Below are 27,502 nucleotides of genomic sequence, written 5' to 3' on the forward strand. Positions count from 1 at the left end.
TTCTCGGTTGCTTAACGCATTGGTATTCGGCTGCAGTGCCCGTCTAATACCTCGCTTTTGTCTCAACAGGGGTGAATGGAGAGGGCAAGCCATTTTCCTCAAGGAGGACGTAACGTGAGGCCGGATCAGTCTTTTCTCCTTCTTTTTTCTTTTTTTCTACTCTCTATTTTAGCGGAAAGAGTTTCACGAGTACGGAAAGATAAAACGAGATGGAGGATGATTGCCCATTGCATCGCATTCCGAAATCTGGGCCAAACGGATTTAAGTGAAAGTTACAAAGATTTCATCCACAATTTTTATAGTAGAAATCTTTCCGAAAGCAATTTGTTAATGTCAGTAAGAGAGATATTTTTTCTGAAGATTTAAAAAGTCGTCTTGAAGACTTTACACGCTATCGATAAAAAATTTAGGATAGTAGTACGACAAAGAAGGCGAAGGTATAAAGCTAAATACTCGTTATTCCCTATGTTTCGTAACGAAACGATTCAAGGATTTCCTAAAAGAAAATATAGAGTATATCGTTCTCGATCGATAAAATTTGAAAGAACTTACGTTTGATAGGGTACATGGACCCTGATCCATTTTCCTGTTGAAGCAAAGCGTTGAAAATATTTTATTCCAGCACTTCGGACGTTCACGTCATTACAATTAAATCCGGAGTGTCCACTTTTGTGTCGCAGAGACACAGCCTGATCTTGAGAGAACAAAAGAAGACGATCCTCTCTACAGTAGCCATAAAACAACCGCAACACTGTTATACACCGCGTTCCTATCCTTGCTGCCTCTTGTCCAAGCTTCTCTTCCCTCTTTCTTGTCCTTTTTCCGCGCCGCGGCAGTCAGTTACGAACCAAACAACCCTCGTATTTATGAGGGATCCTCCAACGGAGAAAACAGGGTACACACCGGCCAATTTCCACCGATCTACTCTCCAACTACTCATACCGGCCCTGCCGTGCTGTGTTCTTCGCAGTACAGCCCAAATTTTTCTGCTCCATAGGTTTTAACGAGGAGTTTTCGTGGGAAATGATCGTACTTTATTGATAACCCGAGTACCTCTAACAGGGTTTTTATTCGTCCACCCTTTTGACCGGCTCCTCTACGAGCTGGACTTCCATTCGGCCTTTTTGTTACTGGCTTGAAAGGATACTGACATATATCACGGAGGGGAACGTTAACGAAGTTTTTACGATCTCTTAATATTGTAACCCCAGTCGATGCATTATTTTTTGCTTGAATGGAAAGCGGTAATAACACTCGTAGGATTATCAAACAATGCTTCACAGGTATAATTATTATAAACTTTAATAATTAAAGGAAGCAAACGTGTTATCGATCGATTAGAGCAAATAAAACGTAGAAGGTTAAACAGTGATCTATTTTAATTTCATATATGTATTTGTCTAGAGAACATTGATATTAATGCACGCGCAAAGAGAAAGAAATTAAAATATAATTGAAAGTCGACGGAAGGAAAAACATGCGGCGATTGTTAAATAATTCACAGGAGAAATTAAAACGTTGCCTTCCCGAGCGAATCGATAAAACTTCCATACGATTAAGACTCGATATATCTCGCCACGCGGACCCTTTTAATTAAAGAGAAAGTAGCGAGCCGTTGAGTTATCGCGGTGAGGGGAACAAAGAAAAGATAGGAAATCGCGATACACCTGCTGTTCAGCCGGCTATATTTACCCTGTGTGTTTCGTTATTTTCCAGGAGCCGCAGCCGCATCCCGTGTCTACGTGGACGCATTGTCTCGATTAGCACGCCAAGCGCAACTGGGTACATGGGGCGGTTCCAAGGATGTCGGTAAGTTTCGCAATCTTCTTATTATCGTCGTGCCGAAACTTGTTCTCGCCGGTTTTTCGTCGGCGACGTGTCCCAATGGAGATAGGAAAACGTGAGATTCGCGAAAAACGACAATCACGTATATAAGGCGCGTGTGTGTGTGTACACGCGTGTCCACGAAACACACGGAGGTTCGTCGTTCGCCGTAATTACGGTGAATTAATTAAAATTTGTCACGTAATTATCGACGAATGAACGGGAGCTCTGGTCGATCCTTAAACAACAGCTGCGTCGACGAAGGTTAATTAATTAGCGTTCCACGCATCATTAGACGGGCAAATAAATCGTTGTATCGCGGCGCAGCTGTTGGCGGAAAATTTGTTTGTCTCGATCGTTACGTTTTGTTCCAACGCTTTACCAGATACGTTGAATTTAAAACCGGAGTTTTATTTGTCCCAGCGATCCGATCCTCACACCATCGACTTTGTCTTCGTTTCGATGCGCCTCTTAATTACCAGATTGCCCGCGTTCCATGATAATTATTTCAATTACGCCGACGCAGCCAGGGATATTTATAGCAAACTAATAGAGGGTCGGTCGCAATTAAAATCGGCCGTTCGCCGATTGATATACATCCGCCGCGTTTTTAATTGTTTTTCAGTGATTTTAATGGCCAGCAAACACTCCCGCCTGACTCATGCGCACGATTCCCAGTTAATAAGAATTTTAATTCGAATCGATTTGTTTCGTTCGTTGTCGTTACAAACTTCTCCACTCGAGAGTTAATTATTAAGGGCAAACCAAAAAATTGTTCCCTACGGAACATATATACATATTGCGGAATGCACGTGGACGCACAAAGGCATTGAGTCCTTACGGTATAGAAACGCGAAATGTATTCCCTGACAACGTATTAATACTTCCAATGCGATAATTCTACCGCAATTGATGGGCTAATCTACACTATGTAGCCGCTTTAAAATTAACGTGTAGTAATACAACAAGGAATATATTGTAACATAGTTGCAAAATAATCGCATAATAATAGAATAATTATTCCCGCGGATGTTCCGATATCGTTACACGGATCCGGCTAATAATTTTACAAACACCTGTATTAAAATTCACGAGCAATAATATCCGTGAAACTATCGCTAATCCTCCAAAAGCGCTTCGAGGGAGGCATCAAATTTCCTGCAACTGTCAATACTGTGCGTCGAATTTCCCTCCAAAATATGTATAATTTTACGATAACCAAATATTATACACTGACCATCTGTTTAAACGTGTTTTCTGATAACTACGCTCTACCACTGTCAGATGCAGAATGTTGTAACATAATACGTAATTCGTGTTTAAAATTAATAAATTTTCACTCCAAAAGTTTATAATTAAATCTAAAGATTGAAACTACACGCCATTACAGATAAAATGGTACTTTGTTAAATTATAATCAGAATGTTTTGTTATGGGTGTCGCTCGATATTATAAGCCAAAGGGTTGATTTAGTAAATTTATAGGCACGTAGATGACGAGACTTCCTTGTTCCTATGTTTCTAACATAAATTAACACTAGCGACGAGTTGGTCTATTTCAAAGGGCGACCCTTTCGCGGAATGAACGCGACTCGCGCTTTTTCTCGTCCGCTTTCAACAAAGTTTGGCCTGTCGCGTCGGCGCGAGATACGCCGGACCAGCACTCCCGTGGTTTCCAAAGCCAATAAAGTTTCACCCGTTTAACCGTCTGTCTCGCCCTGTCTGTCTTATAGACAGGGAGGCGAAGGGAGAACGATGGAAGAGGGTGGAAAAAAGTTGCTAACAGGATCATTGCAGCGTGATAAGTGTACGTATTAAGGGCTGGGTCGATAACCTTCGTGGTCGAACTGGCGAGATTCGAAATAAGAAACGAACGCACGAGACCGAGGCAACAGCCTTAAGAAGCTGTCCAAGTGCGACCCAAGTTTTATTTGTTTTTCAACTGGAAAGAGAAATCCCATTCGATTCGAAACGAATTGCCCGTTTGGTGTCCGTTTGGTATTTTCCCCGCACCGATCGCGTTTTCGCCGTTGGAATCTTTAGTAAGAGATACTTCTGTGGATGCAGTATAATTTTTTCTTTGGAATACGTTGATGGAAATTTGAAATTTACATTTCTATTATTAACGTTACTTTAGGAAACAACCAATTTAAAGATTGGTTACGGATCTTAGATGCTTGTATCATACTTCTATCAGACTAATTAACGATACGAGTATAAGTGTATCGTGTAATAATTATAGAGCGCGTATCAATTAACTATCGATACTAACTAACTTCTAACGAGGCAAACTTTGGCATCAGGATGATAGACCTCGTGTTCGAGTAATATTGCTTATATCCCCCCGAGTCTTAAACGACATCGCTAGAGAATCATCAGATATTCATATCGACAACGAAGAAAAACCAATTCTAAACATTTGCATTTTCTATTAACAAGGTTGAATCCACAGATGTATTATTTTTATTCATATTTTTGAATAAAATAAGGAATAATATATTTCTTATATTTGTGTTTACTAGAAATTCTCTGCATTATATGGTCATTTATATCCAAATATAATGCGGTAATTAAACTAGTAAGGATTTCACGGACGCAATACTGTTTTGAAAGATAATACAAAACGAGTTCCAGAACACGCCTACATTGTATCATCCTAGTGGATACTGGCTAAAGTTAACTGCAATCAGTGGTTGGCTAGAATATCCGAGCCTTGGATAACCCCTGTTAACTGCATACGCGACGCCCTCGGGCACCTTCCAATTTAAACTCTGCCTTGTATGTGCTACCACGAAATAGGGTTACCGTATTATTATTTGTCGTTCCAACTGCTCACGAATAAGACTAAAACAGATGAATTGTCGTTCTATCCGGTTCCATTCCAACTTTACACGGCGAAAATACTCTTCTTCTAATTCAACGTCGTTTAATTTAAATTCTACTCGTATCTTTCCTTTTTTCCATTATTTCTTCCCAATAGCATTTTCGGATCGTAACTTTAATCTCCGATAACTAATTCTAAGAACAATCTACACGATTCGATTAAACTACGTAATGAAGATGAAATATTCGAAAGTAAAGGATAAGGAGTCGTGGGAAATTCCTGGAAAATTGACCGTTATCAGAGAAGTGTCGCGTTCGGAAGACACTTGGAGTTTCTTACAACAATCGATGGGTAGCGGACTGGAATATCTTATTACCTCCATTTGGCTGTCTGGCAGTTTTCCAGTATTACGCCAATTTGCACTCGTTAAAGAGATGCCTTTGAAACTTTCCGCACAGGCAATGTTGACTAAACGTTCTCTCCTTTACAGAACTCAATTTTCATTAGACGCGCCTAACTTTATGACAGGATACTGCATGCTTTATTCCCGGCCTAGCGTTTCTTATTAAATTCTGCTGTGACGAATGATATAGCATTCGTCTTGCTTCGCCAACGTTCCCATTTCATTTCGACGCAAAATAAGAAACGCGTTTGCATTTACTAATAAATCATTGTACAATGTATCAACCTGTATTTAATTTAATTTGTGTCTCGATTCTTCGATTGTTATACGGACATTTTTTGATGGTCTAATCGGCCTGTTTCTTATTCGAAATAAAAAATGTATTGGAATACCAACGACCCGCGGATGCACTCGTTTCGATCGAAAACAAAGTTTCGAATCGTCGTAACATACTTCACTAGAAGCGAATTGAGAAACAATAACATACCTTATTGTCTCTGTAAGCACTTTTCGATATTCAATTTCAGAAACGTTCGCGTGGTCGCCACCCCTAAGTTGTTAGAATAGTCGGCGACAATTTTTTGCTAGAATTTGTATCTATTACTAGTGGGACACACAAATTCTAAAAATCAATTCCGATAGAACGTACACGAATCTTTCTCTGAATTTTCCATACCGATGCGAAAATATTTCTTTTCCAGTATTTTTGGCATCCGCTGGTTATTAAAACCGTGTACAATATTTTTTCGAATTTTTTGTACCAACGCAAAAATAGTTCTTTTCCAACATTTTTTTGCATCCACTAGTTTGACTTCCAAACTACATTATACTAAAAATTTGCTTGGGACATCGTGAAAATAATCGAGAAGCGAAAGTGTGAAACAACAGATAAAGTACGATTTTCGTAGCGATAGGAAAGATTTGGACGCGCGTGTTTCAATTTCAACCGCAGTACGCGAGATTTCAATAGACGCGGTAATTAAGAATTTACTTAAAGGAATTGCGAAACTTCTATCGAGTTTTAAACAGCGAGGAAGAAATCGCTCGAAATAATAGATAGTTTATCGACAGGCTTGGAAAATTGATTAGTCGAATGTTGGGAGTTGGCTTTCGCTGTTATTGCGAAACATTCTCAAAGAGATCGTTTCTGGTTGCATCGACAGTTTACCCGTCGAGAAACGTTTCCTGAATAGGGCAGGGATTTCCTTTGCCGCTGCGACGAACCTTTCCAACTTGCTCACTGAGGAATCCGGCGACTCAAGTTTAAATCGATGGACTTTTGTCAACTGCGAAACGACACACGCCGGTAGAGAGACAAACTCGTTCAATTTAGACATGCGATTCTCTCGTTTCCAGCATCGTCCAAACTAAATTAAACTTTTAATTATTCGAATAGAATCGAGAAAAGAACAAACTGTTACTCTTTCCATTTTCATTACGCGACACGTAAATTCTCGTTGCTTTCGTTTTCTTTTCTTCAAATTGTTCCCCGTAAATGGGATGGGGGTGTGTATGAATAGAACATCGATGCGATGTCAAGGTACTTACGATCAGTAAGCGGATCTTAGGTTAGACGTATTTACTAGTGCAAAAGGAATTGGATATTGAAAGCTTATATTGACTTGTTGGGAAAGTTCGTAGAGTTTCTGGAAATCGATAATTAAATGTTGCTATGTATCTGACGAAACCGAAGGAGAATTATTTACTATGAACTCGTGCGATAAGGTGAAACGCTGAATTTGGATAAATATCGTTTTCAGTTGAATATCAAATCATAAAGAGATGTTCGAGGTTTGCTCGAAGTGTTTCTCTCCAAACAAGTCTTTTAAAGAAACATTTTGACCATTTTGTAAACAAGTAGAATTTCAAAAGTATTCGCATTGAGTTTACACGATTTTACGCTGTCATTGCATTGGCGGTTGAATTATAATATTTTCGAAAACCGTTTGCACCGGAGGCCGCAATTTCCATAAGTAAATCGACGAATCCAAATACCACGGAATTCAGGTGCCGTTTCCTGACTTCGTTCGCCAAGAGCCTAGTAATAAAACGTTAAATACGGAGCGGAAGCTAGAACCGAGGTTTTCGACAATTCAAGTTGGTATAATAGGTAGAATTCGATTTCGAGAGACTTGGAACTCGAGCATCCGAGCCTCCACTGTGGCTTGTAGTTAGTATCGATCACTTGAATCGGTAATTTAGCTGACAATGCTTGTTAAGAAGGAAGTTCTTGAACTAGGCATATTTTGATCACGCAATATCCTTATCTTCACTTACACTGCAGCTAATACATTTGCGTAATGATGCAAGATGATATCTAATGTAATTTGTCTCTTCCTCCATTTAGAGTATCTAACAATTTTCTAATATCTGTAAATCGTGAAATGCCCTCTTCTATCGACACCGATGATATCGATAGAATTGAATGATAATACGTACAATTTTGCCCGTTTTCACTGTGAAATACGCTTATCGAGAGCGTTTCATAAAGGGGATTGGAAATGGCAATGACATTCACGTGTCAATTAATGCAGAAAACGCCGACCTGATGAAAACAATTTTGTTGACGGATTAATGTTTTTCCTTAGTTGGTCATTCGATTTAATCAGCGCGTCACTATCGAACGATCTTCATCAGCGTGATTTCTTGATACGGGCTGCAGTCAGCATCCATCGTTTGATCTGATAATCCTCTCTAATTCTAACCCGGAGTCAGCGCTTGAATTTCCTGGCAGCGGTCTCTTTAGAGGTTTCACTCAACCTCTATGGGTGGCCCGCAACCTCTGTGCGTCAAGGAAATTGGAAAGTCGTGTTCGACAGATTGATCGAAGAGTCGTCGATCGATAGCTTACCCCATGTTTGAATACCCCACTGTTGACCTCGATTATCGCGGTCGCCTCGTCGACGCGGTTTTATTCCTTTAAAGATTAGCTACCACGGTTAAGTGATATTTAAAGTAAAGCGAAAGTAGATCGAACGACTTTGAATTTAAATGAAAAAATTAGTAAATTTGAATACTTGAAAATTTGGAGACTAAGATATATAAAAGGTGAAGAGTTGGAAAATGAAAAATTTATTTAATCCTATTCGCGTTGTCGTGGAACGATTTGGATTTTAATTTGTATTCTTATCGTGCTCAAAACAAACGTAGTTATATGAGGAAATTGTCGGCCGCGTTTATTTACGATATAACATTAAGATTTACACAAATGCACCTCCAATTTCCGAATTTACATTCACGTATTTATGTTATAAATTATGCATCTGCGTTTATTTGGGATATTCCTGTTTGTTCATTTGCTTGCAAAATATACTGTTTGTTGCATTTGTCCCAATTTTACTTAATTATAGTCAGTCTGCCACGAATTATTTGTTGCGTAAATATTTATTATACCGCTCATTATTTGCATACAACGTACTACACTGTTCGGCCGAGGTTGCGATGCTTTATTCTCAACCGTAATTTTGTCGCAATGAAACCGTATTCATCAATTAATTCTTTGTGATAAATCATTTCGTGAAATAAACATATAGATATCCATATTATCCGTTATTATTATTAGTATCGTTATATTCTCATTATTATCGACTTTTAATTATTACCGAAATAATGATAGAAACAAACTCGGTTTATCTTATTTGCACCAACATTCTTTCATGCATTTTGCTAACTCCATCGTTCATTTGTTATCAAAACACAAACTCGTTTCCAGAGCTATCGCCGTTTTCTTAGACACGGCGAGACCTCTTTGTCAAACAGGTCAGGATTTTTCTATAATTCTCGTGAACATCGAACATACGTCGGCGCAATAAATCCAGGCGGAAACGTCTTACACGCGATTACCATAACATAACACATTTGGGAACGCGTATAGCAAGCAGAACCGGCGATAGTGAAGAAAATTCGTTTTCCCTTCCCTTACGGCTTGGCGCGAGGCGTGAAGCGAAAATTCGATGCTCACGATGTTAGTGCAGGGTGGTGCCGAAATGAAAGCGTGATAGCGAAATTGGCAATATCGCGACTTTTCCCTCCCATTTCTCTCTCTTCCTTAAAATCGATCGCGTTTCCCGCCCCTTTATCAACGGTAGCGAATTTCCTTTTCGTTGAAATACGTCCGCCATCCTAGCACGCCATAACGAGATTCTTCGGATTGTATCAGAGATTCGATATTAATTCGTAGCACTATGGAAATTCACTGTCATCGGATGGCGAGTTGTTATTTAATCAACGTATTTCTTCAAAGTGAAACTTCGAAATTTGAGAAGTCATAATTTCATATCATTTGCGAATGTTTCATTGCATCATTCAGAGACCGTTACGAAAAAGATCGTTGTCGAAATACACAACCGATACGTTGTATTTAGAATATTTTGGATATTCGTGTCACTTTTTAATAAATGACGAATGTTATTTCGAACAAAACAGAGTTCTTATTCATTTTGAACAACGATGTTCTTTTATGGATTTATCGATAATGTTTATTCGCAACAAACAGAATGCTCATGCGGCAAACGTTCGACGGTCATTTGAAAGTTCGCGTTGGTCTCGTTTGCTTGCTTTTCTGTACAATTAGTGGAAACGCGGATTGCTGCGTAACAAGGGGACAAACAATCGAAGCACGCTGAGTAATTTCATTAATAGCAAATTATTGTAAATTCGTCCACTGCGATACGCTTAACGAGCTTCTGGAATTTCGCTAAAATCTACCATCCGTTGCAACATACGTGTTGAAGATATCACCAATGATATTAAAATTGAATGCTAATTAATATCGAATAATATTTCAGCAATTTAAGATATGCGATAATATTTGATAGAATCAATTCCAAATCTTAAATATTTACTTAGACAAGTTGCCAGAAAATGATCGTCAAAATGAAAAACAACTATCACCAATTTAAAACTTTCACTGTTATCCTTTTTGAAATATAACACAATGATTTATAATTTATACGTTATATTTATATATTATATAACACAGTGAACCTTCTAATATATTTCACGATGCTAATTATACACTGAGAAATTAATTCTTATTTGGGACAACTATTTAAATAACTGTCAGTGTATAATAAGATAGCGGAGGATAATACTATTAAATCAGCTTTAAAACAAATTCGCTACGAATGCAGACAACCTTAATCATATTGGAAGGAATCAGCAAACATTGTGTATCGATACCCTGACAGAATCAACAGCATACACGGATGGTCTTAATAGGGTAAATTGAAGCATAGTCGCGACAATCCGATCGAACCCCTTTCTGTACGGAGAAATAGGATTTGAGACGTGCATTTGAGATTGCTACAATACAGGTTTGCACGGTCTGGCGTTACGTAGACAAATAATTGATGTCGACTTCCTACTTCGTTAATAAGCTTACCACCCAATCGAACGTCTCTCTCCTTTATGAAGCATTGAACCGAATCAAATCGTGTTAAAACTATATTAAATAAGCACTCTAGTCTAGTAATTCGCTCGTTATATTTTCTCAGTGTTAATGAATTATTCAAATATCGCGATACAACCACGTAGCACGAATGAATATAGCAAGATCATAAAAGAACATTTTTAACAGCGGCACTGATGACTATAGCTGCACCTAGAATTACTTAGAATCGCCTAGAAGCAGCCAAAGTCAATAAAAGGCAATAAAAAAATAACTGAGAAAATTTGTACAAGCTAAACCACTCCAATGAAAATCCGGCGTCCCTCCACGTGCCAAAAACTTCCATCAACTGTTTCGGATAGCGGAAGAAATTCGTGACAGGAGATACGTGCCCGGCAAACAAGAAAACCCGGGACACGTTTGCAGGACGTACGACTGAGAATTATTCGTAGAGAGTCGCAGCGAGGTGAGGAAGGTTGCGGCGTAATCGGTGCTCGTTTAAAGCACCGGCCGATAATTTGGCCCCCGTAATTTTATGCAATTATGCGTATTACCACGGGTACGCAGGTTTGTACGTTTGTACGCGGGCAGACACGGAAAGGGTCGAAGCGCAGCTGGAATTCAGGGGGCGGATTTCGGTGTCCACGTGTCCTCGCGACCCTCTGTGGCTCACAATCCACACTCACGCTCACAGTTACCCCCGTGTCCCGTGCCCCGCGTCCCTGACGGCCAACAACGTCGCCCTCGACGCTGGAAATGCCGCGTCGCCTCGTTTCACGGTAAAGTGACCGCGCGTTAACTCCCATTCGTTACGCGTTTACATTATTATTAAAGCGCATTTACACGGCCGTTGGCGCGAGCGCCTCGTGGAATTTTAATATCCCGACAAGCGCGGGAACCGACGGGTTTCCTATCCTCCTGTTATCTTCGACCCTGCGCCCCAAAAGGGAGATTAAAAGTCGCCGAGAGTGAAATTTCCGTTTCGGACCTGTGTCTGCAGTTTCGCCCACCCCTTCGCTACTTCGCGAATTTGTTTGTTCTCTTCTTCCGATCGAGGAACATCGATGACATCTGCTGAGACCACCTCCTACTGGATATCTTTTCGGCGAGCAAGATTTCTGTCCGACCAAGTCCGGAGGAAGTTTTTGCGGGAAATTTATTATTGAAGTAGTCGCGTAGAATTCTTCCAACTGACTCGAACTTCGAAATTTGTATTTATATTCGAGTCGATATTTGTCACTCGCTTCGATGTGTTGCTTACGATGTAGACATACAGATTTTTACAAATTCGTATTACTGTTCGATTCGATCCAGCGTCGGTAACAGGGTACGTACAAAGAGTTGGTATGTTGGAAATTTTATCAAACGACAGACAGAACAAAGTTTCAGCTTCTGTTCATCGCCGTGTATTTTCTAATCACGTAAACTGTTCCGATTTATCAAATCAAACCTTGAATTTAGCAAACGTATGCATGTCGATTAGAAAATACCAAGATTAACCGAAAACGTTTTCAGTTTCGTATCGAATGGGCGGTATATCGTTTATTCTGCTGTTTCGTTCGCCATTGAGCTCTGTTTACGAGAACGTGGAATTTCATTTGTTAGTTGGGCGCATTCTATGAAGTCCTTCGTTCGCACGTACAAACGCCGAATTCTATTTGAACAGTTAAGCACGTAAATATACTACCAACTCGGAAATATCGAGATATTTGCATGTCTTCGACACGATGTAATTTAGCGACGTAATGTAATTGCGAAATTGCGTCGTATGAAAGAACCCGTGCTAACTTTACCATTATCTCAGACGTGCGTGAATTTTCAATTTTTGTAAATTATTCTTCGTTCAATTTTTGAGCTATGAATCACACTCCAATAGCTGTATTTTCTACAATTGTTTCACTTTACTAGATGCAAGAAAAAAATACAAGAAACAGCAAATAATCTTTCCAACTCATATCCAATTTTTATAACTTTCGTAGCCCGTTGGTGATTAAACTAAATATAAATATAGCTGAAAGTCTTTAAATATTGAAAACACTCGAGTGAACTTTTGCGAGAGAACAAACTTAATAATAATTTCAATTGGCACAAAGAAAGCGAAGGGTCGCCGCAAAATCCACATTAGTCTGTCAACGCGTACGAATCGGACGAAACCAGAGCCGGCTTTTCATTTGGTGGAAATCATTATCCGCGATCAATGGATCGCCACGCACGTTCGCCGCGACCACGTACACCGTGCATTGCATCCCTTATCGCGAGTCTGATCGATCGAGCGGCAGCACCGAACTAATGCCCAGCATTTAAAATCAAAGCTGAACGCAGACCGACCACGTGGCCGAACGGAATAAAGTTCCCCGCCGATTCGATGGAGGACATCGGTTGTATTCTCAGTGATATTGCTTAGCTTTCACGCAGAGCTGAATAGTCACGCCGCAATTAACTCGTATTCACCACTTTGATGTTGCAACCCCCGCATTATACGCGTCGTCTCAATTGTAGCGGTGATCTGAGCCGATGAAAGGATCGCTGACTGTAGCGTAGGCTGCAGACACGGCAATGTTTATCGAACGCGGCAGGATACCTGCACTTCGGCTGAATATTGGCTTCCAGGCAGCGAAATCGATGTGCAGTTACACGTTGCACCGGATCTGCCGTTGTTAGTCCGCCAATTCCGTTCTTCCCATTTCATAGTCAATACGACTGCCGCATAGATGATGCGTTGTTTACCAATAGGAATTTCCCAAAATCGATTTTCCTTTTTCTCCTATTTATCCAACGTGTATTCTGCCGCGTGAGCAAATCTTACAAACTTTAATATTAAAGGATGTCTTCAAACATTTTTCGAGTATCAGTGATACTTTCAAATACCTGTTCTCGATTTTTCTGTACAAACAACGGGATAAACAATTAAATTTCCATTTATAAACAGCCAACTAAATTGCACTCAAATATGCAGCCGCATGAGTTATTCTGAAACGTTTCTCCTATTATCACACGCAATCGAACGATTTTTATAAACCGCGTAGAATACTTTGCTATGCTCTTATATAAAGGAGAATCGATGGCTCTTCTTTCGCGTGATATTATAAAACAGACACTCATCGTCACAAGGTAAACATCAATTTATACATTTGTTTAGAACGTTGATAATGAGAGACGATTCTAACAATTCCATTGCTGTCTGTCGAAGCGTGTGAAATTACTGTCGAGTTGAATAGCCCGGCGCGACAACCTGAAGTACGAGTGCACTCTATGTACGATATATTCATGCATCGGTTACATTAAAAAACACGCAACAGTGGAATAAGTTTTATGATCGTTAACGATTTTATCATTTTGGAATTTTTCTTTCCATTTCTCAGATCCAAATCTCTCTCGTAGTTATATGAAGCAAGCTGAACTTGATACAAGGAAAGAATATCAGAGAATTATTAGTTTGCTTGTTCGTATCGGATTTTAAATATCATTATTTGTATTTTTCATAAACGAGCAAATATTACAGAGTGCAATACGAGCAAAAGTTGAAGAAACATACTTGTGTGCTGGAAAATTAATCTCCGCCGCATTTATTTGCATCGTTTCTCGAAGCTGGTGGAACTTCTTAATAATAACAGCATTTCAAAGGAATCGACTACGAAGCCTCTTATGAGGAAAATGATTTAAAGTCCTTTAAAGGCAGACTTTTTATAGAGTTTATGATCTTTAATATAAATTATCGTGAATATGGTTCGTGAAATGACTACTTGATACGGTTAAGCATCAAACATTCAAATAGCAAAACGGTTTACTAATCTAAGCCTATTAATACGCCTCAGCTATGTATTTGTAGGAATATTATTGTACCGTAATCCGCCATAGCTGCAAATTTAATATGTACGGCGTTACGATATTAGCAGTAATAGCCAACGCAATCTATCTGCATGTAGGAATATTATATTAACCTTGGTCGTTATACTTGATAACCGATAATTGATATTTCACATGATAATCCAGCTTTAGTTTTCGAGGTATTTCGTTACCGAGAGCGTTGAATTTCCGTAAAATGTCTGAACCTGCCCCTGTGGTCAGTGAAAATATTTTTGAGCGTTGAATCAATTTCTATAAAGTTTCTACCACTGCCGGTCTCCCAAAGTTTTCCCTTTTCGCAGCGAGAAATGGAAATTTAAATTGAACCTTGTGTTCGTTCGTGAAAAAAATCCTGAAAGCGGTTGATTTCATATAACAAAGCTAGACAATTTTTCGTTCAAAAATTGAGATCTTAACCATCTCGAAATCCCTGAACAGGAAACAATTACTATGTCCTAGAACGGCCACTTGGAATAGTTTAGTGTTTTGGCTGAGGGCTTAAGTAGTATAGACCTGTACGTAGCCAGCCAGCAAGGCAGCGTATACCAAACGCGTTAAACAATGGCAATCAAGGCTTTTTCCAACGATTCGTGCTACGAAACTCGGTAACAAGCTATATAATTCCTCCTTTTACATACGAAATTATGTAATTTAAATATCTAAAAGATTAGCTCCCTGTTAGAAAAAAATTCGAATGATTTAACGAAAGGAATGCGTTCGTTACCCATAGAAACAGATATCGTCGAGTTCTATGTTAGTATGGGAGTCTTCACGATAACGAGACTCAATTAAGCTTAAATTGACCGAAAACTCTGAATAATAGCAAACATCGAGGAGAAACAAATACCAATTTGTAAGAAGTACAAACTTTTCAAATCCAAAGATACATCGATGGGTCTCACGTTTATAGTGCATTAAGCCACACTATTATTACTTTCGAAGAGAGCAGATCAAAGTTGCAAAAATCTCGGAACAACATATGTAATATTGTATATTACTATAGTAATATACAAATGTAATATTGTATATATACTATAGTAATATACAAATGTAATATTGTATATATACTATAGTTTTACACTATTATACTAAAAACTAAACGACCTGCATCAAAATTGTTACCATCGCCAAGGATAAAGAATTTAATACGGGGAACATGCGAAATATAATTTTTTTTTTAAAGATGTATGTTCTGTAAATGTATACGAAATATGTACGACGATGCTAAGATTCGATTCTTTTACCCTATCGTTTTTCAAATGAAATTGCCACGTAAGCTAGGTGTATCGACGAGTCACCCTTCACGAGTCACCCCATTTGTCAATCTCCTCGAGTCTGAAACTCTGTGGCAACATCTTATTCCGAACACCGTATTCATTGCTTGTACGGAGTAAACAAGACGGCCGATGCAGAGCTTGTACAAACTAATCAAGGAATTTACAGTGGCACTGGATTGGCCAAGCCGTTGACCAGCCAGGGGTAAACGACGGTCCTAGTAGCCGCATTCGGCAAGACAGCAGGATTCTCTTCACACGTCAGGAACAGAGAAGCTTGGCCTCCGCGCGCGCAGTAGAGGCAGGAGGAACGTAGACAGACCGTAAAGGATATCGGTCGTGTCCTTGCGCCTGGCACGTTCCTCCAGCAGAGCAGCAGCGGATCCTTTCGTGGAATACGATGAGAATGTTATCTGGTGGTAGTGCGAGGCCCACTTAATTGCGTCTGGCCGGTATTGCACGTATAATGGGGCAAGCATGCGGGGGATGGTCGACTGCCTTGGTAGATAAGGCTGCCAGAATGGCCAGCCGTCCAGAAGGGATGAGAGCCGGTTCGTTCCTTCGTTACTTAGTTCGTTTGTTCCAAAGTTGTCCACTTCGCCGCCGTTGTTGCAAATCGTCCGAGGTGATCTAGTGTTCTAGATCTAGAGCTTCCATATCAATCCAAATTTTACACTGCATAATAATTCGCTTCAAAGTTCTACTTTAATCCACGTTTCGTCAAAACTTATTTTCTGTCGCTACGAGGGTTGACGCAAAAATGTGCCAGGAACTGAAGATTAAGGAATCTTCTCTCTCGCAAAAATAACGTCATTGTGTGTCGAACGAAGCTTTTAAATATCCATAGTCTGCGCTGTTCCCAATAATCTTCGTTTAACATGTTTTCACGAATACCAAGATTTTGTGATATTTTTTATATCGATTGGAGAAAAGAAATAACAAGACATGTTCGAATATCGGAAGAAAGAAACGCTACCGCTCCGATGTTTTACATATTGTCTGACTCGTGCTCGACAGATTACACAGCGGTTTAAAGGAATGAACAATGGGTATGGTTTAACACTCTAGTTTTCTGCGAACAACACGTTGATGGGAGGAGAGGGCGTAGGAATTGGTCAGGCGTGTGACCGGATTGTGGCCAAAGCCCCAAAACCATCTCTCTCCAGCATCCCTCGGGGTACTGGACGCCTCCCTCACGACCGCTTTTAATCCACGTAAATGACTGGCCTATCCCACTGCCGTGAATGTTGTTTAAAGCCTCGATTTAGCGCTTCTGTGTTCATTCATGTGCATTCCATGAAAAAAGAACGTTCTTGTTCATACGCCGCGACAGACATACACCCAACATTCCTTCAATTGATAGCTAAATTGATTTGACAATTTTTCCTTCGCCTGTCTTTCTTCTTACGAGCCAATTGGATAGATACGAAAACAACAAATTATGAAACGTTTAATAACTTTATACTATAAAAAATTATGTGTAAGCGCTTGATTTTAATTTTATACCCATAAAGCGTGGAGTACTAGAGAAAATCGTAATTTCATGCCGATATAAAAGGAAAATTCAAAGAAACACGATCTCGAAACACTCGACGCGCGAAACGCAACTTCCCTTGATTCGACTAGAATCTTAGACATCCTTTCCACGAATCAAGAAGGCAAACAGGGTGTTGTGAACGTTACCCGAATGTTGAGACCGAACGTTAGAAGATCAGAGAGGGTGGCAAATATCTGGAGGCAAGATCGCGGGATCTTTATTTCCGATTCTTTGGGTAGCTTCGAAAGTTAGGGTTACCTAGGGGCCACGTCGACGTGGCTTTAACAAAAGCACTCGTTAAGGTGATTAACGAGCGAGAGAACACCGGTACAACGATACCGCCGCGGACGCTATTACGAGCTTTATTAATTGCTATCCTCGAGTAATTTGCCTGCCGTGCGTTGCGAACGAATGGAGGAACCGTGAGATGGTTTACTGCCAAGTCAGCTTGACAGATTCAGGTGTTTGTCTTCGCGGTAAGACCGCTCCAAAATTTCAAACATCTTGTATACACATTTCTGGACACGCGTAATAAATATTTGCTTTGCAATTCCATCGCGACGTATAGATCATGGTAACATATTTCAACGATTCCGAAACCATCCCTTTTTGTTATCTTCGTGATTAAACTAAAGATATCTGTGAAAATTTATATCTTCAGAGAAACTGACACAGAAGTGAAATTTGAATAAAAGTACAAATAAAAAGTATAACTTTTACTTGAAATATTGTAAATTTTAAAGGGTAATATTTTATGTTTAATATTGCAGATATTTTTGCACTCATTCTTCCCTGTTCTGCGTATTTATATCTGAAACATCTGCAGAGCCTATTCATGATATATATGAATTTTGTCAGAACTTAAAATACCGTATTATCTGTTTAACATGGATTTTATTCTATAAAATACGACACTGGTGAAATATTTAATACGAAGAATTTTGTGAAACGCTGCGCCGAGATAATAGAATGTCGATATGAAATAATAAAAACAGAGAATTTTCCATTTTTACCCCGTATTTATTTATACAAAATCAATTGGATAGTAAGCTTTTATTACTTTCGGGTTTAATCTCTCGTTGAAACGTCCATGCTTCGATTTCTAAATTCGCAGTCGACAAAGGATTTTGTCGCAATTGATGGACGCTTCGAAAAGTTGGTGGTCCTGTATTGTAATCCCCTCAGTTCTCATTCACGTTGCAAATGTCCCTCGCAGCAGCAATCGTCGTCCCTTTGATCAAATGTCGCAAAAATTTGTTGGTGTTTGTATTTGTTATATACGCCACTGCTCGTTTACGCGAGTCCCATCGGTCGATAATAATAGGATTTTTATGACATTTGATCAAAGGGACGCATTGAAATGCGTATCGAAACATGATTCCCGAAGAATTTTTCATAAAATTACGTAAATATCAAAATATTAAAAATAGAGTTTTATTCAGGTATGAAAGGTATAAAATTCCAACGGAATTATCAAGCTTTACAATTTGTATTATTCTATCTTCTACTGCAACTTATATCTAGGTTCCATTAATTTAATCTCAATTATAAACTTGAGAAGTTTACAAATAAATTACAAAATCTGTTTACAGCAAAAGTTATTTTCAGAAGATCATCTGCAATTTTTTTATTTTTATTTCGCTAGTGTGCCACTCATCTTCGTTATCACAAATTAGGTGTTTGTGTGCAAACCGCTGCATCGCAGGAAGCATGAAACGCGGGTTAGCAAGCGTTTAATGGTGAGGCTAATAGAATATGACTATGTTATAAACGACATACACCTACGAGGTACTTCGCTAAAGTGGAATTATTGAAATCGTCAGAGACGGAGATTATATTATTCGAACGTATTGCTCTAAAAATATGTGCGGTATTCGTCAAATTCGAATAGCCGAAGCTCGAGACGACCTTTTCCACCCAAAGCATTTCTCTAAAAGACAATGTTTTAATCGCAAACCAGACAGGAAAAATTAAATCGTTTCATTCGCTTTGAAGTTCGAGATTCGATCTTCATTATTTCATAAAATTTTCTTTTTTATTTTCATTGAACGGCTGATACGACGCGATATTTGTCGTTGAATAAGAAAGAGAGAGAAAACAAACGCGCTATGCTCTGTCCCCGATACTATTGCCATGGAATGCACGTGGAATGTCATTCAGTACACAACTCGTCGCTGGGCGCGGCGGAACCGTTCAGCCAGAAGCGTAATTGATTCGGAATTATTGCACACGACATTTGTCCGCGCGCCGATACAATCGAGTTATGACGTAAAACTGTATATCGGAGTTATTCAGAGGGAAGAAAGAAGCATAACGCTCGCGAGCCGGGCAACCCGTGTATTGTTACGTTCAGTTTATTTAATTATAAAATCGAAGCAGGCACGGCTCGCTGTCTCGGAAATTGTTTTAACCTTGTTTCAGAGGCGCGTTGATTAGCATCGAAGTGGTCCCGAGAACCAATTCAGCGATACGTATTAACGTTTGTCCTTATTATCAACGAACAACTCTGTTACTTCTATACGAATGCTTCTACACGTGGTAAACGTAAATTTGTTCCTATCGGTTTTATGATCTTTACTTTGAGTGGAGTATTACGACTTTCTTCGTAAAGAAGATTCGAGGGAGATAAATCTACAGAATTTTGTAAAAGTTTGAAGACATAAAACGATAAAACTGCTATTAAAATGGCCATAATATTCACACGGTATCCCCAGACAAATATCTAACGATTATACCCCAATTTCACACGAAACAAGGACCCTCGCAAAGCACTTTTATCAAGATGCATCTTCACGACGGTCCTCACTTCCTCCATATTTCTCTGAGGGTATAAATTTTTCGCGAGATACGACGACGATAAAAATCACAGTGCGGTAACAATGGCGTAGACTCCGTCGAAGGAAGCGAATAAGAGAGCCTAGACACGAGTACCTTTTCACCCTGAGGATTTATGCGGTCGCGATAAACGTCCTGGCGTTTCCAACTACATACGCATAGACGAAAACTTGAAATGGAATCTTTACGCACCGACGGCAGGCATGAATGCGGTATCCAAGCCTGTTCCATGGAATTTCGTAGCGTTGTTCTCGGCAACAACCCCTCGAACAAACCAAAACGACGGTGCCCATCCAGCGTGGCGGGATCAAAGGCGCGGCCGCGATGGAAAAGGGAAGCGCAGCACAGAAAGAAATTATTCCGAATTAATTATGCGCGACTCGGGACACTGTAAACGTACTTCCAAGCACACGGAAGTTTCCTCTCTTTGAGACGAGGTGGCTCGTCTTCGCGTGTGACCCCTTTGTCCTTTCGTTTTCTGTGTACGCGGCCGAATATAACGAGAGAGGCGAGTTAATTTGTCTGGAAATCGAACATGGACATGGTAGATGCGGCAAAGTTGGCGGTGGACTGCTAGCGTTCAAACGGTCTTCGCTTCTCTTTTTATTTTCCAAGCGAATAAATGACTGAGCTGTCGAAGAGATACGCTTCTTTCACGAATTTTCGATGTGCTCGCGACAACCCTCAGCGATCGAAATGAAAAATTTGTAGTTTTTCACAGAAACAGTACACTCGTAGCGAACTGAATAATTTTTTATTTTTAACAGAATAATAATAAAAGGTTGATACGTTACTGCGTTGGATGCCGATTAACAGCGGATGAAAAAGCAAAGAGACGATATATGTTCATCGATGATTCAAATGTATGGTTGGATAGTGAAAGAAAAGAGATTTTTGCGAGTGTTAGATGTATAGAACAAAGTTCTACGCGATATTCATTTTGAAAGATTGCAACCATCCTGATATCCTCCATTCGTATCAATAGATCTGTTGCTGATTAAAATCTTTTTCTAAAATGAATATCTCCCATAGAAAACTTCTGTAGGTAAGCTCTGTTACCTATTTTTATACGTATGTATTGTGACTCTGTCATTAACGGTTGAACAAATCAACAGCTTCAGCGATATTTCTATCGATCTGCGTGGTGAATATGTATTGTTACAATTATATAGCAAATACTGCAAATTCGGGTACACTCTCATATTTCATCACGCTAAATGGGAATTATCACGAATGGTATTTGTATTTTCTTCCATGTATTTTTGGCTACTCGAGACAATGAAACCATTCGAGACAGTGAAACATCGTGAATCGCATATACCCGTGGTGGCAGACACTTAATAGAACTTCGCTCGACCGAATATATGTATATGTCATTTAATCATGGTTCGTTGGAACATCTGGCTCTGTGACGCGCAACAGTGTATACCAATCCGTGCGTGAGGTGTACGTTTTAATTTGCTTAATGACACTGTTATATCGAGAAATTAATCATCGTCGGCCGGACTCCCCGGTAATTTCATTTAGTCAAAAATCTGCGTAGTACGGTCTGAGTTGAACCGTGATAAAAATTTGTGGATTAATCCACGCGTGATTCGATTCGCCCGTGTATTTTAACGTGTTGCGACTGATTCGTGCAAACTGATGCTGCTCAACGAGCGGGACCAATTTAAATAGGCGGTATTGTTTTACGACCAATTTGGTTGCGTTCCGTGAAATGAAGTTATTCCGCGATATAAAATTTATAAGACTGCAATGCCTTCTCTGGCAAATAAAAAATATTAGGTTGTCGGAAAAGTGTCTTTCTTTCACAGACACGTCTTTTACAACGACGCATCCTTATACAAACACGAAACCTAATCTGTCGAACGTTGTGATCTTTATCTTGAAAACACAAAATGGATCATACGTAATTCGATAAAATAATATAAAGCAGAAAATGTTGTGCATCCATTATTTCCTTATAAAACAAAAGAAACTTTTCGGACGACCTAATATAAAGCAGAGCAAAGATAGAACGTGAAGATATTACATAAAATTTCCGATTCTCTGTTATAAATCGTACAATTATTATTATTACGCACAGAGAAGAATTCTATGCTTTTACTTTTGCTGCATAAGAATATTATGAATTGAAATTGGCTTAAACTCATTAACCATTTTTTCCTCTTGCATACATTCGTTTCGTAATTGGCGAATATCTCGTACTAAACGATCAGTTCGATAAATGATGATCCTCTACTCTAATGCCCGTTACTTTATCGGCGGGTCTCTCGAGGACACTCTCCAAGCGAGACGCTATCGCAGAAAAATCTTGGTCAGCCGAAAAGCAGACGATTCGGCTGGTGCACCGATAATTGCAGCAAAACCGTGTGCTCCACGGACAAGAACGTTGCTCGTGCCGGAAAATCGTCCAGGAAGCGAGAAAACCTTACTTTCCGAAACGAGATAGGGGCCAGTGGAGGATATACAGGAAGGGGTGGCTGGAGGTTGCTTCGGAATTTAATCTAAAGTAGAATCGCACTCCCCCCGGGAAAAGCTCGCTTACACTTTATCTTATTTCGCTTTATACCTTTTTGCGTGCTCGGAATGGTACTTTCTCTGTATAATATCCAGCCAGTACGAGCGCGGATATCCGTCCGCTGGTATTTGCGACTGTACACCGATGCAACTTACAAGGGATGCACTTAAGCGAATGTTGTCACGCTCGTTTCGCGTGATGGCGCAACTTCCAAGAAAATTTCACGCAGTGAAATAAGCTGATTTCGAAGAAGCGCTGAAAACTCGAGCTTTCCACGGTTGCCGATACCACGATACTCGCAAACATTCCCCTCGTTATTAAAATGAAATTGTATATTACGAACATCCCCACGAATTTCATAATAATCGGCAAAATTTCAACGCCAACGATACTTGTTCCGTAATCATGAGCTTCATACATACAAATTATGCTCGTTCTTGCCCGCGTACAAACACACGGATGGATAACAGAACGGCCGGGCAATTCGTTTAACAGCGCGAAAAATCAAATCTGTAAATTGCACGGAAACGCGATACGAATCAATATGTTTTTAAATTAAACAAACCTACCCTCACGACGTGACGAGGAAACGCGGCCTCTGGTTACCCTCATCTGGTCGACGCACTCGTTTATCGTTCCTGCATATTTTTTCTTCTTTTTTTTTTGTAATACTAGCAAACTAGTAATACTAGCAAACGAAAAACAAAAATATAAACGTCCGAAATATTCGTATAAAAAAGAGGAGAGAGGAAATCAACGAGAAATGTGTAGTCATACGAAAAACGGCGTATGCGTCGACACGCACGTGTAAGTAATGGAAATATGCGTCGCGAAGACGCAAGCGTAGCCACTCGCAAATTTTAGGATGAATGTACGGACAAAGAGAGGACCGGTGAACGCGTTACACAGCGCTGAATAACGAAACACGCGAGGGAAGAGGCACGTGCGTGCTCCATCCCTCTTCCTGACAGCTCTATCTCGCGTTTATCCAGCGAATCTACCTTCCACGGGGACGCATCCTCCGACCTTCTACCCTTATGAACCATTGCTTCCACGGAATACCGAAATCTTTCGCGGGGCCGAGAATTTCGAAGTAGTTTGCTCGAGGATCGTGCCAGCACCGCGTCTATATCACGAAGAAGAATCGAGCCTCGTCGAATCTTTGAGCCTGCACATACGCGAGGGGAGATGAAAGTGTAATGAGCCGTAACCTTGATGTTCCGCGGATTTATTCCGCCGGGTTCGGTGGATCGTGCGTGCGGAGAATTCGCGCTTGAAATATGAACCACAGAGATTTATATCATGAACGATATTGCCGAAACACCGGATGATAGTTGACGTTGTTCGATTTTCCATAGCCGCGCAATTCTGGTCAGAGATAATTTGCGGAATGTTATTCGATGTTTTCGTTTATACTGGTGAAGCAGGACGATCTTTATCGAATGGATTAGAGCAAAAGACGCGTGAATGATGAGTATTTATGTTAGTTTACGGTGCTAAAGGCGCAAAGAAAGATATTTGAATCGGATAACTAAAATACAAGGCGCATGATCGTCTAAGGCTTTGGACACATCTGAATCGGGTAAAGTCGATAAGCTGCGTGCAAAAGGATAAAAGATAAATAGTGGCGGAGAAGCAAAGTTCAGAGTGATGAAATATAAGAAATGTTTCAGTTTCGAAGTCAGGGAATATTTTTAAGTTTAACCTTGTTTGCTTGGTCTGTTTGGATTCGCGCTCGAAGAATCGAGGAGAGGGAATTTCAATTTTCCACGAAACACAGACAAGTCCACAGCGTTATCTTCCACGACTCGAGCTTATCAAAAACCGACTTGGAAGAGAGAATGGAACGCAGCTTGACTCTAGGTGTAATCGTCAGGTTATTTTATCCTCGGAACGTCTTCGCTCGGAGGCATTCGCCAATTAGGAAAGGTAACCTTCCCAGCGACGCTCGTTTATCGTTGGAATCTTATCTGCACGCAATAAAATGGCGAGGTACGGTCGTTTTGAATCCAGGCCCCTTTCCACTGATCCGTTAATAAGATAAGAAATTCAGCGTAACTGTGTTCTGTAAAATTGCTTTTCCTAAGATCGCGGTGTAGTTTATCGCAGTATCTTTCCGTCTTCACAGAATAAACCTGTACAACAAGATGCTTCTTAATCCTCGATCGACGTTGCAAATGAACACAAAATGAGCAAAATTAAAATGTATACTATAGAATCCAAAATTTTTAATTGTTAACCATAAAATTTACCGACTGTTCATGCTATTTATATTCGCATATTTTCAGGTACTAGTGTATAGGGTAACATATGCGTACAACGCATTCTAGATACACCAAGACGCACATTTCGCAAGCTATAATATTTCCAAAGTTATCAGTAAATAATCCATAAACAATCTAAGAGGTTCACTATCCGAGGACGAAAACCACCGCCTCACCCCTTTCATCGAAACAATTCGAGTTTCAGTTTCAAGCAGCACTTCGGATGTAGTTCAAGTAACCCTCGACGAAATCCACTCTGTGGACACTCGATGAGGTATCGACCCCCTGACAGGCTTTCGGGTCAATTATTCGCGGTAATGGGACCCTATCCGGCTACCTGCATCCTCGCTAGTTTCTTCCCTCCACTATGATTTCTTCCCTTTTTCCATTTTCGTTTTCCTTGACATTCTGCCAGAGGTAATGCGATGCTTTCGGCGTCCGAGAAGTCGGCTCCTTCACGGGGATTCCGTAACAAAGGAGAGCCGAGAGGACGTGTACGTGTTCCACAGGCTGGCACGAAGAGAACGGGGTAAGGAGGAGAGAACGTGAAACCCAAGATGGCGCCATCGAGACGTGTCGCAGCGAGTTATGAAACAAAAGGGTGGCGCGAGTCGCGCTGGTAGGAGCAGGCCTGCCGCGCCGCCGAGATACAGAAGGCGACGTCGCTCGAATCTTAGGGTGCATTTCCATTTCAAATGCGCTGATACGAGGAACAGCGACGGAACACCCACTCGTGTTACTATTTACTTGTGCGAGCCGAGGGAGAGTAAGCGAAGCAGTAACATCTCGGTTCTCCCGATAGGCACCCTTTTCTCTGTGTCGCTCTTTCCCATTCGTTCGTTCGTTCTCCATGGTTGCAACAGAGGAAATGCAATTCAATGTAATGAAACGCTTTACCATCCGGGGGACGGGCCAACTCGGACGCGTTCAGGAGACGAGACAGTTTTCTAGGGAGCCCTTGATGGTTGCGTAGGTGATTAGAGCGATGCCACCGAGAGGTTTCGCTGAAAATACACCAAGAGTTGGGGTGAAACATTCGTCCATGCTTTCCAAGTCTTGCGACGCTGTTCGCAATTGAATGGCGTATTAAATCCAAAGCGAACCAAAGGGCTCTGTTGCTAGTTTTGATAGAACCGCGGACAGAAAAATCTGTCGATGCTTTCTTCTACTTACGAAGTTGATGCTTTCTTTTACTTACGAAGTTGGTGCTTCTTTAAAACATCTCACAATGCGGTGGCTTCCTTAAAAGAAGCACAGAGCAAAGCAGGAGTTGTGACAATAAACTCGACGTGTAAGTTCGGGATCAACTTTCTATCACAGGTTCGCGAACGTAAACCTTCCGAAGTTTGTCAATCTGCCAAAGTGCAGACTGTCAAAACTTTGTCACCGAACATACCTACATATATTCATATTCCAAGCATAATAGCAAGTATCAAGGAATCGTGTAGGATACAGCGCGAACGCTCTTATCAGCCAATTCCATTATCGAGATTACATCATCCACTCGTTCGATTCCATGGGTTTGGTTTCCCCCAGACGATTGGAGAAAGTCTGTTCACCAGGGAGCGGTGATCCCTCAGTTTTCGCGGCGCAGCTTTTATTCGAGCACGTGCGACTGGGTGCCGGTGTCCCACGTTAATTAGTTCGAGATGGTCGAGCTGGCTGAAAACTGTTTGCCTTACCCCTCTTCCTGCGCGTACAACTAGTTAGCCTACGGGGATAACTCGCACCGTGATTGTTGTTTCATCCTCTTTCCATCTGGCCAGCCTTTCCGCTTTTCCTCCCCTTTCTCTTTCTTTTTCCTTTTTTTCCTTTTTTTTCACGTTCCGACTTTTTGGACAGAGAGTCGGTTAACGTCGATGGGACGTCACCGTAGCCAACGTAGATCGTCGCCACAGATGCGTAAAACTACCCACGTCCTCCCGGAAAGGCAACTTTTGGGTTCTCGTACCCAAGTACTGGTCATTTTCCCTCGTTTCTACTCGACAGCAAGGGTTGCGTCTATCCCTTTCTAATCGAGGGATGAACAGGGATATCACGGTGATTTGAGCAGGAATCAAATAGCTGCAGGGTAGATTGATGTCGCTTCTTGGTTAGACCAGATGATTGATGCTTGGACGTGTTTGATAATCGGATTTGGAGGGTAGTTTCTTCAACGGTGTACTTGAATAAATTGTTTTCGGAAATTGGATAAATATTCCAAGCCTGATTGGTTGATTGAATTTTAATCTCGATGATCAGTTACGTTCGACTGCTAGAGAAGTGGCCATTCCATTCCTTAATGGCGTTACAGTAGAATCTGGAAATTCCTGCGATTTTCATAGATCAGTCGATACGTCAATCTGATTTCAGCACAAATCAATTAGGGGTGAAGCGTTTCGAATAGACATTTCAACGATCGAATTTATCTTGTTTTAATTACGCTACCTCTGTCAACTGATCGATATGGATTAAAGAAAGGAGTACATCTATCATTGAATGATAATACGTATTCATCGAATTTTACTTGCGTTTGTTTTGGGAATAAACTAGAAATAAAAACCTCTGACTTAAGAGCAAAGTGATTTTGTGGTAATAAATGTTACTTTCCTTCGATCAACTTTTTGATAGGTAATTTAAAGACGATGTTCCGCTTGTTATTCCTGTCAAGCATAGAAGTTATGATAGTAATAACTTCTGCAACAAGCTTACCGAATTACGTTGCTTCGGTAACCGGTACTAAATTTCACTCATCTAAGTTTATCACTGAATCCTCTCCTCTATAGACTGTGAACACCCGTCTTCCA

The 27,502-nt window shown here is 40.4% G+C and overlaps 1 protein-coding gene across 1 annotated transcript in view; it reads left to right on the top strand.

Annotated features, from left to right (window-relative positions):
* The window catches only part of LOC100644781, a 162,961-nt gene that overhangs the window by 103,654 nt on the left and 31,805 nt on the right, over positions 1-27,502 (top strand). The window contains exon 4 of the mRNA XM_012316508.3: positions 1,717-1,809. Within this exon, the coding sequence (XP_012171898.1) occupies positions 1,717-1,809 (93 nt within the window). The remainder of the gene's footprint in view (positions 1-1,716; positions 1,810-27,502) is intronic.

This window comes from Bombus terrestris, chromosome 14 (genome assembly GCF_910591885.1).
Source record: "Bombus terrestris chromosome 14, iyBomTerr1.2, whole genome shotgun sequence".
Classification (NCBI taxonomy): domain Eukaryota; kingdom Metazoa; phylum Arthropoda; class Insecta; order Hymenoptera; family Apidae; genus Bombus; species Bombus terrestris.